Here is an 18,770-nt window from a genome sequence, read left to right as displayed (position 1 = left end):
ATATTTCGTTTTTGTATTACTAACTTAGTGATCTATATATAAAATAACTTGCAAAAATGGATGCTGGATTTTTATATAAACAAAGTTGGAGATGGATGGATGGATTTTATAAAATTGTTAGCCCAAGTTATACTATTATATGTTTGAAAAAAATTAGGTTAAATTATGATTGAAACCGGCTACAAATTTGGATGAATTTAGAGATGAAATTTGAAAATTCAAAATTTTGGGGATCAATTTAGAATAAGAGTCTTAATTTAGGGATGAATTGTAAATTTTAAAAGTTTAAGGATTAATTTAATTTGTGAATCATAGTTTAAGGATGAAATTAGAGTGTTTAAAGGTTTAAAAGCCAATTTAAAATAGGATCATATTTTGGGGACACATGATGTAATTAACTCTATTTTATTTGAATTCAACGAAGCTATTAAGGCCAAAAATATAGGTTTGAAGAAATAAATAAAAATAAACACTATGTTTTATTGGGTTAATTTTCAGGAGTGATATTCATTTTAATTTAATTATGAAAATGTCACTCAAAAAAATTTAGGAAAAATAACATTCTTATTGATCACGTTCACGTAGGATAAAAGCAAGTCCAGTTAGTCCACCACTCCGGCTTAACAAAGGCACATTTTACTGGACGTATCTTTATCTTATGTAGTAAGATGTATCAGCGCTGCCTTAGAAAGTATTCTTAAACCCTTCTTAACCTCTAAATTTAGATAGTAACATTTGTGTTGATCTCTTGCTTAGTGAAAGAAGTTGGAGAAAATTCCAAAGCTAGAGGAAAGTGTTGAGGTTTGAACGTCCACAACAGCTTAGGAAACAAAGATTACATACTTCTAACTCATCTCTACCACATGTAGATCATTAGGTGTGTTTTGGTAGGTTGCATGAGCTATGAAGCATGTCCATAATAAATTACATCTTGTGATGTTTTAGTGTGTTAAAAAGCCCTTTTATGATCCTTTTAATCATACATAAGGCTTAAATATCAATTAGGAATTTCAGTAGGGCTTGGGGTAGAAAGATAGGATTTTTCGTGCCCAAAATAGGACATTTCTATGCCCGAGTATCTGTACTGGTAGAACAATACCGATATTGTTCTTCAGCCAGGGTTAAAATAAGAGAAATTTTGGAAGGGAGTATCAATACTCATTCATAGAGTATTGATATTGCATGTTTGATTTCGATACCCGTAGGGTGGTATCGATACCGGGGGCACAAATTAGATTCTAGTAACCATTTTTGATATCGGTACTCAAGGGAGTATCGATACTCCCAGCAGGGGTATCGATACTGAGGTATTTTTTTTCAAAACATCGAACCTAATTTTGGTATTGATACTCAGGTCAATATCGATACCCCAACACTAGAGTATCGATACCCCAACACTAGAGTATCGATACTCAGCCAGAGGTATTGATACTACCTTTCCCTATCATCCTTTTTCAAGTGGTCAATATCGATACCAACAGACAGATTTGGATAAATAATCCAATATTTAAGGGATAAGACTTGAGGGGGCCAATAACAACACTATACTAGCATATAAAACTACAAGTGAGAACAATAATTAATACCAGAACAGTTAGAAACAATAATAACTAGGAATGCATAAAACTAGCCTTGTTTGACACTCGAGAAATAGCCAGGACACCTAAGTCTCTTTAGCAGAACACGGCAGTCTGTTGGATATCCGGTCAGTGCCAAGGCACTTCAGTTGCTGACTAGGCGTATACGCTCCATGACTCGACGTAGTAAATTGGTGGGTGTTCATTTTCGATGCAGCTCCGATCTCATCTAAATACACCAGGGTATTTTAGAAAGGCTAGAAGGGTGCCTGAGCTCCGAGAAAACAAAACCAAAGGCTTGTTTTGTACATGCCATGCTCCACTCTCCAAAGCCCAATTCCTAGCCCTATCATTTGAAAACGAGAAAACATTAAGATTAACAGTTCTCTGTATAGAGTTGAAATAAGGCGCCAACCCAATAAATTGACTAATCAAGGAATGCTTCCACTCAGAAATCCCATCCTCAAAAATAGTAGGAGGTTGAACTATCAAAACCCTTTCGCGAACAGATGACGGATGATAATCCAATGATTGCCCAACCGCCCCCGCAAACAATTACTTTCAATCAAACTTAGAAGAGTCACTGATTTCCCCTAAAAAATTGTGCTTATACCTTTATGTGTAAATCAACATATTGTTTGGTCAACTGCTCATAAATAATTCGTATAATGTTCGTTTGTTAAGCTAAATAAATTAGTATGAAAAAAAATTATGTTTATTTAATAAATGAATGAACACGAACAAAGATGTGTTTGATTCATTTATGTTCATTAACAAGCTCATTTATGAGCTTGTTTATGAGATAGTTTATAAACTCGTTTATTGACTCATTCATTTATGTTCATGAATAAGTTCATTCAACTTGTTCTCATTTTTATTTTATTTTTTAACATTTTTAATATTGGTGAAAGTAAGGACTAAATTGATCACATGGTAAAACTTGAAAATTAAAATGTGAATTAAAGGATTTTAAGCACTAAGAACATAATTTTATCATTTTTCTTTAGCTTGCAAATGAAATGGTAAAACTAAAAATTGAACATATAAATGAACACTAAACAAACATTAAATAAACACTAAATGAACCTTAAACGAATATATTCGTGAACGATAAATGAATACATTCGTGAATATATAAACGAACACGTTCACAAATATTAAACGAATACGTTCGCAAATATTAAACAAACATGTTTACGAACACCAGCAAAAATAAACAAATAAACACGAACACCTTCAAAAATAAATAAATGAACATGAACACGATACTAAAAATTTAAACAAACATGAATTAAACATTAAGACCTTCATAAATAAATAAATGAACACAAACGTAGCTTTATTCGTTCATATTTACACCCTTTAATTTCACACGATTTCTACAATGTCATGGTCTTAAAGAATATATTCTATTAAACATAATTAAAACAACAAATGGAAAATATATGCATCCCGTTGAGATGGCCGAAGGTTCTGGTCCGAAAGGGCGTGGGTTCAAATCTCACTCTCAACATTATTCCTTGTTTTTTGTGCAATAAGGCTATAGACTTAAATTGGGGGGGGGGGTAAGTAAGAAGGCATTACCACTAAATACAAATTATTATTATAAAATAAACTTAAATGATTTGTTATGGGATATTAACACATACTTACAAATTGACATTTACAATCTATCTTAATTCAATGGTAGTTAAATATTATTCGTACTATTTTTATAATAATTGAAATCTTATCATATTTATTTTTTGAGTATAAATAAATAAATAATTTTATTTTAAAAATAACATGGTAAAAACATTTTTAAATAAATATTTGTTGTACCCTTCTAGTATTCTTGATGCTTTAACTCGGGATCTTAAGGAATAATAACAATTCATTTACCATCGAAGTCGTTTGGTTCAGGGGCGGAGTCAGGATTAGATATAGACAGGGACCGAAATATTAAACTTTTTAAGAAAAATACAATAACATATTAAGTATTTAAACTTACAATTCATAAAAGAATGTCTAATTTGTCTAATAGTTACATTTATAATGACCTAAATTGTTTTAGACTAACAAATTGAGAACATTGGATTATCATTCTTTGTTTTGTGTACCACCAGTTCCAATCTATCGGTCGACTAATTTGGATCAGGTACTGCAGAGGCAAGGGTGACTCTCCCAACCCAGTTTGCTCCATTCGTAATAGCCAAGATTCGAACCCTTGATCTTGCTTAAGAGATCTAGTGTCTCATCCCGCTAAACCAACCGGTTGTAGTATCAGATTATCATTCTTTAGTTCACCCCTACTTGATTAAATTTCTAACACATTCTTATATTTCTTAATTTAAATACTTATTTTTTACATTAACTAAAATAATATTAGATCAAAAAAATTTTATAGGGGTCGGGGCCTTTAGGCCCTAAGGGAGGTCCGCCCCTGGTTTGATTCCTGCATGAGTTTTAATATTATTATGTTTTTTTTAATTAAGTAAAGTTTAGGTCAGGGGTGGTTTCCTCGATCTAGGGCATGACATATCTAAGATTCAATTGGAATTTATATAAAAATTTATATATTGACCATCAAGAATGGCGGTGGTAAGATTCGAACTGAATTTTAATATTATTGGTGCCGAAAATGTATCATTCTAAATTTAAAGTGATTTGGAAGCGATTAAGAATGGTATCTCTATCACATATCTTGAACAAAAACAGTTTTTTTTCGTTTGTATTCTGAGGTAGATTTAACGAGCGTGCCTTAAGGAGCATCATAGATTTTCAACAATCATCCATAGAGCATTATTAGACATGGAGCCATGCATTTTGGAGGTAATCAATAATACGTTTATGATCGTAAATGGACACATAATCTTATGTCAGAAGTGTAAAATTTTAAGCTAGTAAAAGATAAAAATATATTATTAATAAAAATAAAAAAAATATCAAAATGTGAAATAATTTAAAATTTTTAAGCAACATGTTGTTAAGGGTGTTTAAAATCGGATATTTTTATTTTTGGGTATTCGAGATACCGAATACCCAGAATTGCTTAGTACCAAAAAATATGCTCGTGTCTCGACCACTTACATCCGGGTATCCATAAAACTCGAGTACCCGTAAAATATGGGTACCTGTATTGTCGGGTCACGGGTGCCCTATTCATAATTTTTTATTTTTTTAATTATATTATTTCTAAAAAATCATATAAAATTTTTAAAATTTTAAAACTTAAAGGTATATAATATATATAATCCACACATAAAGTTAAAATTTTAGATTACATAATTAAAAGAAATTTATTAAAAATTAAGATAAACAAATATAATTAAATTTCAAATGTTTTGAAGTTAAAATAAATATTTTTTAAAAATAATTTAGAATGTTAATGTAAAATAATTTAAGAAATTAAGAATTTAGAATGTTATGATCGTAAAATTTATAAAATTAAAAATTTAGAATATTAAAGTGAAATAATTTGAGAATTATGAATAAAAAATTTAATATAAAATAAAAAAATATAATAAACCAGATACCCGATTAAGTAATATTTTGTGACTCGAACCCGACTGAAAAACCAAAAAAATAGTAAACCAAGTATCCGACCTAAAAAATTGGATATTTTTATTATAAGTACTCGATGTTTTTTTAACCATAACGAGTCAAATCAACCAGATAAAATATTTTTGAACACCCCTATCATGGACTTTCTATAAACTCATCCTTGTTTATGATAAAATTTTAATACGAGAATATTGTTATCCATATTATACTCCAAAAAAATTAAAAGATATTTAAATAATTCAACTATCCTTGAAAAATATATTTATATCTTCTCTTACGTGGCAACATAATTTAACTCGATTTCTAAAATGTTAGGGTTAAGGATGGTAAACAGGTATAGTTTTATAGATTCCGCACTGCATCCGCTCCAATTGGAGAGGGGATGGGTATAATTTTAGCAGGTAGTGGACGAGTGTGGATTTATAAAGTGGTACCCGTCGTGAGTGGTGGGCGGGTAATGGGTTTGAGACATTACCCGCCCCGCATCCGCCCGCCCAACTAAATATATATTAAATTTTGGACCATTATGAATTTAGGTGTAATTTTAGAGACTAATTTATAAATTTTAATATTGTATAATATATAACATATAATTTAACCAAATTTAAGGATATTTAGTTTTTAATCTGGTCTTTAATTAGGGAAATATTCGGCTCTTTGATTAAACTCATAATCCCACTAACCACGTCACTTTCCATGTTCTTTAGCCCATGCTGCCCATCCAAACACAAATTAGCCGTACTATATGTATTAACATCAAAAGCAACAGTTTCCATGTTCTTTAACCCCTCAAAACCCATATTAGGCGCACTATGAGCATTAACATCGAAAGCAACTCAACAATCGAGCTCTGCGACTACATGCTCCCTATAATCTAACTCCATAACATTCGTAGAGCCACTCCTCTAACAAATTGAAGCATGCATTGCTACCCCATCACGAACTGTCTGGGAACCAACTCCAACATCCCATTAGTTTGATGTCAGACGGGTCTAGATGGGTATGTCGCTAGTGGGTAGTGGGTGTGGGGATGGATTTGAAAATGTACCCGCGTGGACGAGTGTAAATTTGAAAATTTGTACCCATCATGAGTGGTGGACGGGTGGTGGATTGAAAAATATTAGATGGGTATAGAGATGAGGGAGGAGATATCCACACCCGACCCGCCGGTTTGCCATCCCTAGTCATGGTCATATGGAACATTCACGAATTCTTGGACTTGCATTTCAATTCCAATAGACGGATTGTTGGCAGCTAGTTGATGGAATTAAAGATATTAAATAGAAAGGGGAAGTCTACAATATATGTTGAGATGGCCGAGTTGGTCTTAGGCGCCAGATTAAGGGTCTGGTCCGAAAGGGCGTGGGTTCAAATCCCACTCTCAACATTATTCTTTATCCGGGTTTAATCGGCCCAAGTGAATTTGAGTCACGATCTGCTCTTCCTTTCATTTTTGGGCCCAAATTTGAAATCATTAGATCTTTTATTAAGTGAGAGGTATTACATTTTCAAGGTAAATTATTAAATTTGACACCAAATAAGTGTTTTCTAGATAAAAATTGGAAAGGATTTGTTTATTTTAATATTGCTGATTAAAGTATGTGAGCTTTTAGTTTAAAATTGGGGAAAATTAATTTAGTTATTGTCAGTCAAAACATGTGATTAGGTATGAAATATTGTGTAAATAAGGTTAGTCAATTTATAAATGAACCTCTTTGATACACATTGGAAAGCAGTAATGTGGATTCTAATTTATCTCAAAGGAACTTCTCATTGCTTCAACGTCGAAAGCAAAGTATAAAAGCTTAGCAAACTCAGAAGTTGTATGGATTGAACGACTGCACGTTATAATGCCATCGCAACATTTTAATGAAATTTGGTTCCAAGTCCAATCTCATGATTGAAACCCATATATCTCAATAAATCTCTATCAAAACACGAATTTCTTAGGACATGCAAGAAACATCGGGTGAACAAAAAATCTTATTACACAACACTGTGGCGAGACAACAAACTTTCCTTTTCAGGGTTTAATATTATCTTTGATTTGAAACAAGCACAGAATGAAGGTCCAAGCAACACTGTAACCAATGCTATAGAGGAGTTGCAAATCCTGTCACAGTGAGCATATCGATCAGTAACTTAGACCCCAAGAACCACATCACTCAAGCTGCCATGCTATAAGCTTATTATGGAAACTAATGGCAGATACACTTCAAAATGAAATGCTCATCATTAAAACCAATAACGACGTCTCTTGCATGCATGGTTTATCGAGGTTAATAACCAAATTATTTTCAATTCTATAGGTACTAAAAATGCTGTGCAGCAAAACCCTATATTGCAAACCTGAGGCAAGTAAAGGAATTATTTAGACAAAAAATTTGCATAAATATGAATCTGGAAGAGCTTAAATATGGCATGGCATCGACATAATTTCAAAACAAAGTGTTGTAGCACCACGATGTTAATGAACATTTACCCTAGAAGACTTCCTAAGGAGATACAAGAAATCTAAGAGAAAAAGGTATAAGCTTGTGTAGCACAAAAAAGACAACAGTGAAGTTTCTTTCCTACTAAAATGGTTGACAGCAGCATAGAACGCTAGTGACAACCATTATATTGGATGAATCAAAGTGAACTTCCAAACACCAAACAGGAATCGTTTCACAATAATTTTATAATCAAAGGTTGAGCTCAAATAGCTTACACGTGAACCATAAAATAGGTATAGGGTTAGTGGTTTCAGCTTCATTAGATATAAAACAATCTGGGAATAAATGGATCTTAAACCAAATAAACTTTGGAAAACATTCAAAGTAACTAGCTGAAAATAAGGCAGCAAGATTCATTGACATTTCTCCGACCCCAACAACTATGCTCTTTTATCCTTATAAGTTTCCCACTCTAATAATTTACCAGGATAAAGAAACATATAAAGTTTTATCGAGAACAGGGCGAGAACAGGGCCCCTGAGCCACGAATTTCACCATCCCCCAATCCAGCCATAATTTCACAAACAAACATGAAACATACTTTGTCCAACAATTGAATACTCTCTACCAAAGAATGGAAAACAAGAAGAGGCTGCGCATGATGATGTTCATTATATCGATCAACCCACATAGCTTCTAGTTCCATTGTACCTATAAAACCAAATACCTTCCCGTGCTATTTATCCACCATTCTATTTACCCACCAAAGGACAAACTATCTTAAAACACGAGCACATTCTCACCCCACAAAAAGAGAAAGACGCAAACAATGCAGCAATGAATGGAAATTCCAGACAATAATACATTGCTATAATGCAACCCAAAGCATTACAATAAGCTAAAGAAGAATATACAAACAAAAGGGGGCGGCATCAAGCAGAAATTACCTTCTGACAAACACCCCCAGCTTTGATTATGCAAAGACAGCAACGAAGTGAACAAAGCGGAAGCCGTAGCACTGTGCAATGGGATCAAACTTACTGCACCACCCAATTCCACTGGAAGCCTATAAAACAGAAACGTCGAGCAAACACTTATTAAGAACTTAGAACACAAAGAAATGAAGCAGTAGCATGGAAAATGAGGCAAAACCTGGAAGAAGTGAGATTGCGGAGAGAGAATCGAGGAGCAGAGATTTTGGTAGGAGAGAAAAGGCCAGCAAGGCTATTGTTTGCAGGTCTTGAGGACGGTAAATGGGTAAATATGGTCTTGGCCGAAGCGCACGAGAATCCTAGGGTTCTTCTTCCACAAGTAGCCGCCATGTTCCCTTTGGGTTCCCAAAAACCCTGAAGCCTAAACCACAGATTTCTTCTTTGTTTTAGTACTCCATATACTTTTAAAAATTATTTACAAGTAAATATTTGATTGAAAATATTATGGTATGTTTATTGCATGAATAATAGATTTCGAAAAATAAATTTTGTAAAATAAATTATATTTTCTAAAAAAATAATTTCTGGAAATCATTTTACGTATTTGGATGATGTTGTGTAATTCGTTTCCACTAGTTAGTAATTTTTAAAAAAATTCATTATGGTAAACATCAAATACAATAAATAATTTATTTATAAAATATTAAAATAATTATTTAATATTATTTATATCAATATTATTATTAAAATATTATATCTACAATTTTATAAATTAAAATATTATGATTATTATATTTTATTAAAATAAAATTATTATAAACTATATTAAATATTTATTAAAATGAGAAAAATATATTTTTAATTATATTAATTATTTATTAAAATATTAAAAATTATAATATTAAAATAAAATACTATATTATATTTTAAAGAGTATATATTAAATATTCAACAATTCAATAATATTATTTTTATAAAATTAATAAATAATATTAATTTTACTAATAATTTATTATTAAAATAAAAATATTATATTATATATTATAATAATATAATTATAAAAATAAAATATTATATTATATTGTTAAAATTATCAATAAATATAATTTAATTATTTTTATTTTTATTAAAAATAATATATTAATAATGTATTAATATTACATATAAAAAATAATAATGTTTTGAGTGTTTATATTTTGAAGTGAAAAGTTCATAAAATGGCTTACGGAAAATTAGATCGTAAGTTATTTTTCAGAAAATACAAAAGAAATTCAATTGACCAGAAAAATGAATTACATTGATCGTCTGTTTTCCGCCAATCAAACACTGAAAAATGAGTAAAATGTTTTTCGAAAAATCAATTACAAAAAATAAACATACACTAAATTTATATTTTTTCTGTTATATTATAATATAAAAATTATTTTTTAAATCTTTTTAATATCATCCTCTACATGTGGTATTATTCTCAATCACGTGTCCAAGTCTCAATCATATAAAAAGGATAAAGTACATAAATAAACACAAAATCATATGTTAAAATAATCCTTTTAGCTACTAAACTCTTAGAAATTACAAAATAGTTATTAAATTTCTCAAACAATTACAAAATGATCATTAAACTTTATTAAATTATTACAAGGTATAATGCCAAAATCCACATTTAACATTTTACAAAATAGTCACTTTAGTCCTTAATTCTTTTTAAAGCATTTTGACCCTCTATGTTTCATTTTAAGATAAAATACCCTTTGGTTGAATGAAAATTATTAGTTAACTAATGACTAATGTTGGTGGCTGCTTTCAAATAATAATAATAATAATAATTGTGGCTGAGGTGGTAAGTAATGTGTGTCTAGAGTGATGACGTGACAAGTATTAGGTCATCACTTATATATATATATATATATATGACATATGTCAAATCATCATTTATGATCACGTGTCATATGACATGCCATCACTTTGGATACATATGATTTTTCACATCAACGACAAGCGTTAACTGTTAGTCAACTAAATGTTTTCATCCAACCAGAGATCATTTTATCTTAAAATGAAACATTGAGGACTACAATGCTCCAAGAAAGGAATATAAATCAAAATGATCCTCAAATTTATCAAAATCACTATTTTTATAGTGTATAATGATACTTTATAGCAGGTCCATAAATTCAATGAAATAATGTATAACTTCTAAAACTTTAACAATGAAGAAAGTATTTCGATATAATTTATTAACCATTTATATGCTTTTTTCCTACAAATATGTCTCATTCAAGTTATCAATATCACAGAGCAAGCAGTTATATCAGACGTCCATAGAACATAGATATATGATTGAGAAAACGAACATGTGAGAGGAACGTGGTGGGAATGTATTGGTTATAATAAAGCATGAATGTAACTATCTTATACATGCATCATTTATATGATGCAGACTGGTCATCAAACCTAAGGAATCAAATTTATTCAATGGTTTATGACCCCAGTTTCAAACTTCAATTTCAACAAACCCCAGATCATATATGTTATTTACTGAACATACGTAAAATTTATAGTTATTATTATTATCGAAAATCGATAATTCAACTGATTGAATTTAAAATAATAATTATTCGATTGATTAATTCGGTGAAATAACATTATGATTCGTTGATCCTTTGAATGGGTGTTCCAAAGATAGCAGAATATGAACATGGTTTAATTATTTATTTCTGGTATTGACTTGGATGAACGATGAATGTATGATTCATGCATTATTAGACTTATATTTGACTATTGCACAATGCAATAGTAACATCTGTCAGATGGGTAGGTTTGAACACAGAATTGGAGCGAGTGTCATTAATGCTTGCTGTGGATATCTATGTTCAGATTACATATTAAAATCAAGTTGATTAGGGTGAATACCCAAAAATAAGGCGTTATTATATAAAACCCCCCTAAAAAATTATTTATTAGATTAGGGTAAATTACATGTTTACTCACTAAACTTTACTATTTCTCTTATTTCACTCACCGTAATTTTAATTTGCTCACTGAACTTTAGACATTGAAAACTTTTTTTGTCACTCGACCATTTTCTCAGTAACGAGGTGTTCACGTGGCTTATTTTAATAATAAAATATGTCACATGTTTACTCGCTGAACTTTATTTTCTCTCTCTTATTTCACTCATTGTACTTTTAATTTTTTTAATTTTAATTTAACGGCGTTAGAAATTTAACGGTCGAATAACCAAAAAAGTTCAATGTTTAAAGTTTAGTGAGGAAGCGTATAATTTACCCATTAGATTAATACCTCCTAAACAAGTTTTTTTCTTTGAAAATTACACTCAAATTGTCCACGTATGATAACTTCGCGTTATGTAAAAATTGATATCATACCTCATGTTTTACGAAAAACAAGTATCATACACTGATTTGTTACCTTATAAAAAAATTACTTTATCTTAAAATTGATGGGTCTCACGCCTAAATAAAACTTGAGGTCCGTTAAACATGTTTAGTATCTACGTATACAATTTAGAGGATATTTTTCTAAAAAATATGTTTGGGAGGTATTGGTCCGATTATATATATATATATGTAATAAAACCCAAAAATAAACCCTAACATCACATACTTTGGATTATGTTTCCAATACCATCTTATTTATGTATGTTGTACCATCCAAATGGCCCCGCTCGTATTAAATTTGGAGAATTACGATGACAGAGTAGAGAAGTCAACGAAGCCATGGACTAGTTCTTGGGTGGGGACATTATAATAAGTAAAAAGAAAACTTATTATACTTTTTCTAATTATTTATTAAGAGATTGGATGGTATATTTGAATAATTAAGCAATCAAGAAATTACGACAAATTATTTAAAAATTGTAATAACTTATATAATTTGTTATTTGTGTAATTTGATAATATTTTTCATAATTAAATGATTGGCTATTAGGATCAGTATTCTATTGGAATATTAAATGTTAATTTATATAAGACTGTGAAGCATATTTTATCAAAATTACAAGGCCGACGATCACTATTCTCTCAGCGGCATTTATTCAAACACTTGACATTGAGTGTTGAAGTTTATGGAAACTTTTGAAAGATGGTTGAATGGTGCTGTGATTGATTGTTCCTTCGGGTTTTCACTTCTGTTGGATGAATTATCAACCACAAGTGAGTGAAAAACCTGCATTTCTTAGTGATTGATGGGCTCTCTTTTGCCTTTTCTTTGGAGGAATTGTTCATATTTGCAGAAATGGAAACGAATTATGCATTTACACGCTTTACAAATCTTCATTAAATTCACTCATATCCCGTGATCTTCGACTAACATATTTAAAGCATAAAAAGGAGGAAAAGAACAAATAATTCATATTTCTGTATTGCATTCCATAATTTTAAACTAAAGGAGGGGGAAAAAACAAAATGGACAAATTCATAATTTCATCATTGGCTAAGTTATCTTAGCCAAAGGTTTTTTTTTCCAACCAAATTTAAGTTAATTTACTTACGAATCAGCTATGGTCCAAGTCATATCATTCTCGAAAATCCAGTGGCAAACCTCGATCCGACCCGGACCCGAACCCAGAGCCAAGAATGCCCCGTGATTCGAACTCCAACTAGATGTGTCCAAATGACAGATGGCCACACCGTGATTGATCTTCTCCCTTGAATTCGGATCCAGAATATCCGCTACATAGACCCGGACCTTGGGAACCGAGTGACAGTAGTAAAGCAAATACGGGTACAAACTCTGGTGACAGGAAACCGATTTCGTTACTTTCCCACCGTTGATTCCTCTCACGGTTCCGATCTTTATGTTCTGCTTCGACCCGTTAACGCTCTCCGTAGTACGAACCTCCACGTTCCGCCCCAGAACCGAGGTGGCGAAGTCGATCATGTCCTCCGCCGACCCAACGCACCGCTTGGTCTCGCCGGGCTCGGTGCTCGCTCGCACTCTTTTAAAGCGTCGAGCATTAGGGTTTCCAGTGTGGAGTTATCCCCAGCCCGGAATATCTGTTTCAATTCATCGATATTGGAGGAAGAAAATGGAATTTTTGAGACAATGGTCCGGGGCAAAAACGACCTTTCAGGCATTTTATCTTTGATGTCCGGCATTGGCATCACCGTCCCTTGATTCAACATCTTTTCCCGGAAGAACTTGCCCGGCTCCACCCATTTATTCACGACACTGCCACTGGCCTTAACTTGAGCAGTTTCAGAAGAACTCTCGTTGTATCTACTGAAAGTAATACCTTTTTTTGAATAATCCTTGAATGTGTTGTTTCTTCCATAGATTTTGAACCCAATGGATTGACCGACGGCTCCTTGGCCATACCCGGTGAATTTATCAGTTCCTTCGTTGAACGATTGGCCGTAGTTTGAGAAATCGACTCTCTCCCCATTGGAATTTTTGGCGTACGATTGGAAAGAATCGTCACCCACATTAGCTTGATCGCGGTAGCTTGAAAAACTGTTGACCGCCGCATTGCCGCCGTCTCCATAACTCTTGAAAGTATTTTGCGGAACATTGGAGTCGAATCCGTACGAAGTGAAACTGTCATTCGCCCCATTGGCTGATTCCCCGTAACCAGAAAATCCTGACCCTATCACATTGGCTCCTTTCCCGTAACTACTGAAGTCGTTGGGGGCACTGTTACCGTTTTTCCCGTAACTCGTGAATGACTGCCCGTTCCCGGCGTTGGCATTCTCGGTGTACTGCGTGAATGTCTGTCTTTGCCCGTTGGAGTCGTCCGCGTACGAATTGAAACGGAGATTGGGATTGTTGACTTCTTTGTTGTAGTTGTTAAACTCTCCGGAACCGCCGGTGGCGGCGGCGGCGTAGGTGTTGAAGCTCTGGTCGACGACGTTTGATTCACTGGCGTAATTGGAGAATTTTTCCTTGTGGCCCGCCGAGTCCCGACTGTATCGGCGGAACGAATCGACGACGACGTTGTTGTCCTCCGAGTAGTTCTTGAACGAGTCGACTCCAGAGAGTCGGTCCGTTCCGTAATTGGTGAAATTCTTGATGGCGTAGACTGCGAACTTTACATCTCCGGTGTGCTTCTCCAAACTCGGGGATAAATCGGAGAAGCAAAAGAGTTTGGCGGCGGAACAAAAGGAAGGGAGACGGGAAGCGAGGTTGTTTTGGGCGGCGAGTTTAGAAAATCCGGCCGAGTCGACGGCGGTTAACGGTGAAACCTTGGAAAGCAAAAAATGGTTTTTGGGTATTTCACTGCGGATCTCTTTGTTCCAGTAACGAATCACGGAAGCCTTTGGAGTAAATGGATTTTCCGACACCAAAGAAGCTCCGACACCGCCGAACACAACCTGCATTGTCCGAAAATTACAATTAAAAAAAACTGTCTTAATCTAAGTTTCAATCAACACACAAAACTAAATAAACATAATGCCCAGAAAAATAAATTTAAAAATACAAAAAAGGGAAACAATAAATTTGCTTACACTGAAGGATGAGAGAAAGGAAAGTAAGAGAAAAGTCCATTGATTAAGCATTTTCAGTGTTTTTCTTTTCAGCGTCTTTGAGAGCGAGAGAAAGAAAGTATGTGAGTTTTGTTTGGTTGCGTTGAAAGAAAGATAACTAATGGAAAAAGAAAATGAAAGGAGGAAAATTCTTTGGTTTAGTGAAGTGAAGAGAGTGATGAGGATTCACGACGGTGGATTCGCTTATAATCTCCGAGTTCCAGTACTATTTATTTGCTTTTATTTTTAGGTTAAGTTAAAGTACACACATATCATTTAATTATGAATGACTTACAAGTAGGATTGGGATTGAGGAAGTCAAAATGACCCTTAGAAAGATGAGAAATGACAAAGCTGTGGTCCAGATCAAATTTTTATCACTGTGTGGTTGACCCTAGGAGAAGAGGGAGTTAAGCGGTTGATCAACATCTTTAATATTATTTTAGAGACTGTCAATATGTCAGAGGAGTGGAGAGAGTCTACGGTGATACCAATCTATAAGAATAAAGGAGATCCACAACGTTGTGGTAACTACAGAAATATTAAACTACTCAGTCATACCATTAAGCTATGAGAAAGAGTGATAGAGGCTAGGTTGAGACAGATTACTAGGGTTTCGGAAAACCAATTTGGCTTTATGCCAGACAGATCTACTACGAAGGCGATTCATATACTTCGACGGCTTATGGAGAAATATAGGGAAAAAATAGAGATCTTCACATGGCGTTCATTGACTTTGAGAAGACGTATGATAATGTACCCCGCGATACGATCTGGAAGACCTTGAAAACGAGACGGATCCCAACTGCTTATATCCGGGCGATTCGTGATATGTACTGTAGATCTATTACATACGTCAGGACTACAGTTGGTGACATCGAGGCTTTCCCGGTGGAAATCGGACTCCACCAAGGGTCGGCTCTTAGCCCTTACATCTCCGCCTTGATTATGGACGACATCTATTACGCGACACCATACGATGTTCCATGGTGTATGCTTTTCGCTGACGAAATTATCCTAGTTGATGAAACAAAAAATGAGCTGAATAGTAGACTGGCTACCTGGAAGAATTCTTTGGAAGAAAAAGGTCTAAGGATCAATATTGAAAAGATAGAGTATGTATGTTCAAACTTCAGTGGGAACCAAAACGATGAAGATGCAGAAGTATGTATCGAAGGACACGATCTCCCCTCAAAGGATTGTTTCAAGTAACTAGGGTCTATGATACATAAAGATGGGGATGTAGATGATGACGTTACACACCGTATAAAGGCGGGATGACTAAAGTGGAGGGCTACTACTGGAGTTTTATGTGACAAGAAGGTGCCGCTAAAACTTAAGGGAAAATTTTATAGAATGACAATAAGATCAGCGCTGTTGTATGAATCAGAATTGTAACATCCTAAATACCGGGTTAGTGACCAAATTGTAAAGTTTCAGAAATTAGTGATTAAAGTGGGATAAATTGAATAGTTCAATAATTTATTGGAAATATGATGAAAGTTATTTAGTAATTATTGAATGAAGTAAAGGGTAAAATAGTCATTTGATATGGAAGATTTTTATTTTCCTTTATTAGATAAGGAAGCCCACGTGGAAGAGAAAAGAAGACAAAATAAACTTCCAGAGTTCTCTTCTTTTTCTTTAGTTGTGAGTCACCATGACAAAGGTGAGTTTTGTGGTTAGTTGATTATTTGTTGAAATAAAAGTTGGTTTATGATTATTAGATGATAACTAAGCTTAAGGAAAGCTTAAGTTATCTTAAAATCAAAGTATGATAGAGTTAGGAGGGATTAAAGATTTGAGGTTCTTAGGTGAAATCTTGAAATAGAGTTCATAACTAGAGTTGGAAGTTAAATTTGACTTGTCAAGGGTCTAATTAAGAAGTTAGAAGCCATAGAGTTGGAATTAAAACATATTGCAAAGTTGGTTTAATTCTTGAGTTACATATGAGGAATAGAATTTTGAAGTTAAAGATGGTTTACATGGATATAAATTGGTTTAAGCATGTGTATATGAGTTGAGAACATGAAAGGGGATGAAAGATGAGTTGATTTGAGTAGATTTTCAGGCTTAAAAATGAATTATGGGCTATGTGCATCGATACACATTCAATGTGCACCGATGCATCAAGGGTAAATCTCCATAAATTGTTCAGTGTGTATCGATGCACAAGAAATGCATCGATGCACCTCTTAAAAATGGAAACATCGAATGCAATTAATGCATCGATGCACTTCAAGGGGAAATTGAAATAGACATTTCTTTTGGTCTAAGAAATGATAGATTAGAGTATATCAATGGGATATTGATATGTATTAATGTATGATTATGTAGATATCGAACATGAACAAGTTCCGGAAAGAGTATCAAGTTAAGATTCGATCGAAAGAGAGGAAATCATAAAAGTGGATTGGAACTTAGTAAGGCCAAGGTGAGTGCAATTTCATTGTACTTATGTTATAGAATAAGCATTGGCTTACGATGAGCCAGTGAAAGAGTTACTATGATAATAAGTAACTCGTAAAATGTTATTTGATTTGTGAATTCTATGTATGCATGAGTATATGTGACATGATTTATATGATTCATATGATATGTGATACTGAACTACATGAATATATGAGAATATTATATCAGTGGAATGATAGGTTTGACATGTTATTTTATGTGATACGTGTTTACATGATCACAAGACATGAGTTATATGAAAGAGAAAGTATTTGTGATACGTGAAAGTGAATCATATGTTTATATGAAAAATGACATGAATTACATGAAAGTAAACTATATGACTATATGCACATGTGATATGTGCCAGAAGAAAAGTAATATGTGATCATAAGAGCAATGAAAGTGTATAAGTGAAAATGCCCATGTTATGTGTATTGAGAACTAGAGGTATAGTTGGCATGCCAAGAGTCGAGGGTTTACCTATGTTCTAAGGAATATATGGATAGTTTACCTAGGTTCTTCGGGACCTATGGACATTTACTGAGGATATTTATGACCTCTGGATAGTTATCGATGATCTCTATGACCTCTGGTTAGGTCCTTCGGGACATTTATACGAGCTGTGGTGACAGCATAGTGGTGCACAACCTCAATAGACTCACGTATCTACAGTTCTCAAAAGTATACATGGGCTAATAAAGCAATAATATAAATATATTGTACGTGATATGTGTAGGAGTGATATGTTATGAAAAATGGATTATAAAGATTATGGGATGCTATGTGTGATTCTTGGTGATATGAATTGTATTATATGATTGATATGATGATGTGTATATGATTTGAAGGAGTCATATGTTGATAAAAAGATAGGTATAAAAAGGTATGATTAAAGGATATAAATGATAATAATACGGATTATAGAATAAGATTAACGATGGAAATGATGAATAATGGGTATATGTGTACAGTTGATTATATGGGAAATTATATTATTGTGTATGATAGCATGAGATGATATGTACATGCATGTTTGAGTAGTTAGAGTTACTTTTATACATTAATGCCTCACTAAGTCATAGACTTAGCGTGTGATTGTTTCACACGTAGGTTACAAAAGTGAGAAGAGTAAAGAGCAATATGGAGCAAGACATGTCAGTTTCCTTACCAAAGGTCAGATTAGAAGAAAGGTGAATAATATGTATTTTAATATATGAAGTTCTAGTTGGCATGTATTCAAAAGAATATATTGTATAAGCTCTGAATAGTTCTGTAAATGTTTAAATAAGTTAATATGTATAAAAAATTTAAATTACTCACTATATTATACAAGTAAATGTTTTG

General features: G+C 33.1%; 1 protein-coding gene, 1 non-coding gene and 1 pseudogene across 2 annotated transcripts; 1 reads left to right on the top strand and 2 right to left on the bottom strand.

Annotated features, from left to right (window-relative positions):
* The first annotated feature begins 6,426 nt into the window (after positions 1-6,426).
* Positions 6,427-6,507, top strand: TRNAL-AAG. Its single transcript has one exon. It is a non-coding gene; the product is annotated as a tRNA-Leu (tRNA).
* Positions 6,508-7,028: 521 nt separating this feature from the next.
* LOC120125224 (protein NUCLEAR FUSION DEFECTIVE 6, mitochondrial-like) lies at positions 7,029-8,929 on the bottom strand. The gene is made up of 3 exons (XM_039143706.1): positions 8,708-8,929; positions 8,503-8,621; positions 7,029-7,233 (listed from the first exon to the last, which is right to left on the bottom strand). Exons 1-3 carry the CDS (start codon positions 8,875-8,877, stop codon positions 7,214-7,216), a joined length of 309 nt encoding a protein of 102 aa, XP_038999637.1. The 5' UTR covers positions 8,878-8,929; the 3' UTR covers positions 7,029-7,213.
* Positions 8,930-12,974: 4,045 nt separating this feature from the next.
* Positions 12,975-15,153, bottom strand: LOC120125490 (annotated as a pseudogene).
* Between the last annotated feature and the right edge of the window lie 3,617 nt (positions 15,154-18,770).

Source organism: Hibiscus syriacus, unplaced genomic scaffold, assembly GCF_006381635.1.
Source record: "Hibiscus syriacus cultivar Baekdansim isolate YM2019G1 unplaced genomic scaffold, ASM638163v2 tig00110430_pilon, whole genome shotgun sequence".
In the NCBI taxonomy this organism is placed as follows: Eukaryota; Viridiplantae; Streptophyta; class Magnoliopsida; order Malvales; family Malvaceae; genus Hibiscus; species Hibiscus syriacus.
This window is presented reverse-complemented; position numbering and strand designations above follow the sequence as displayed.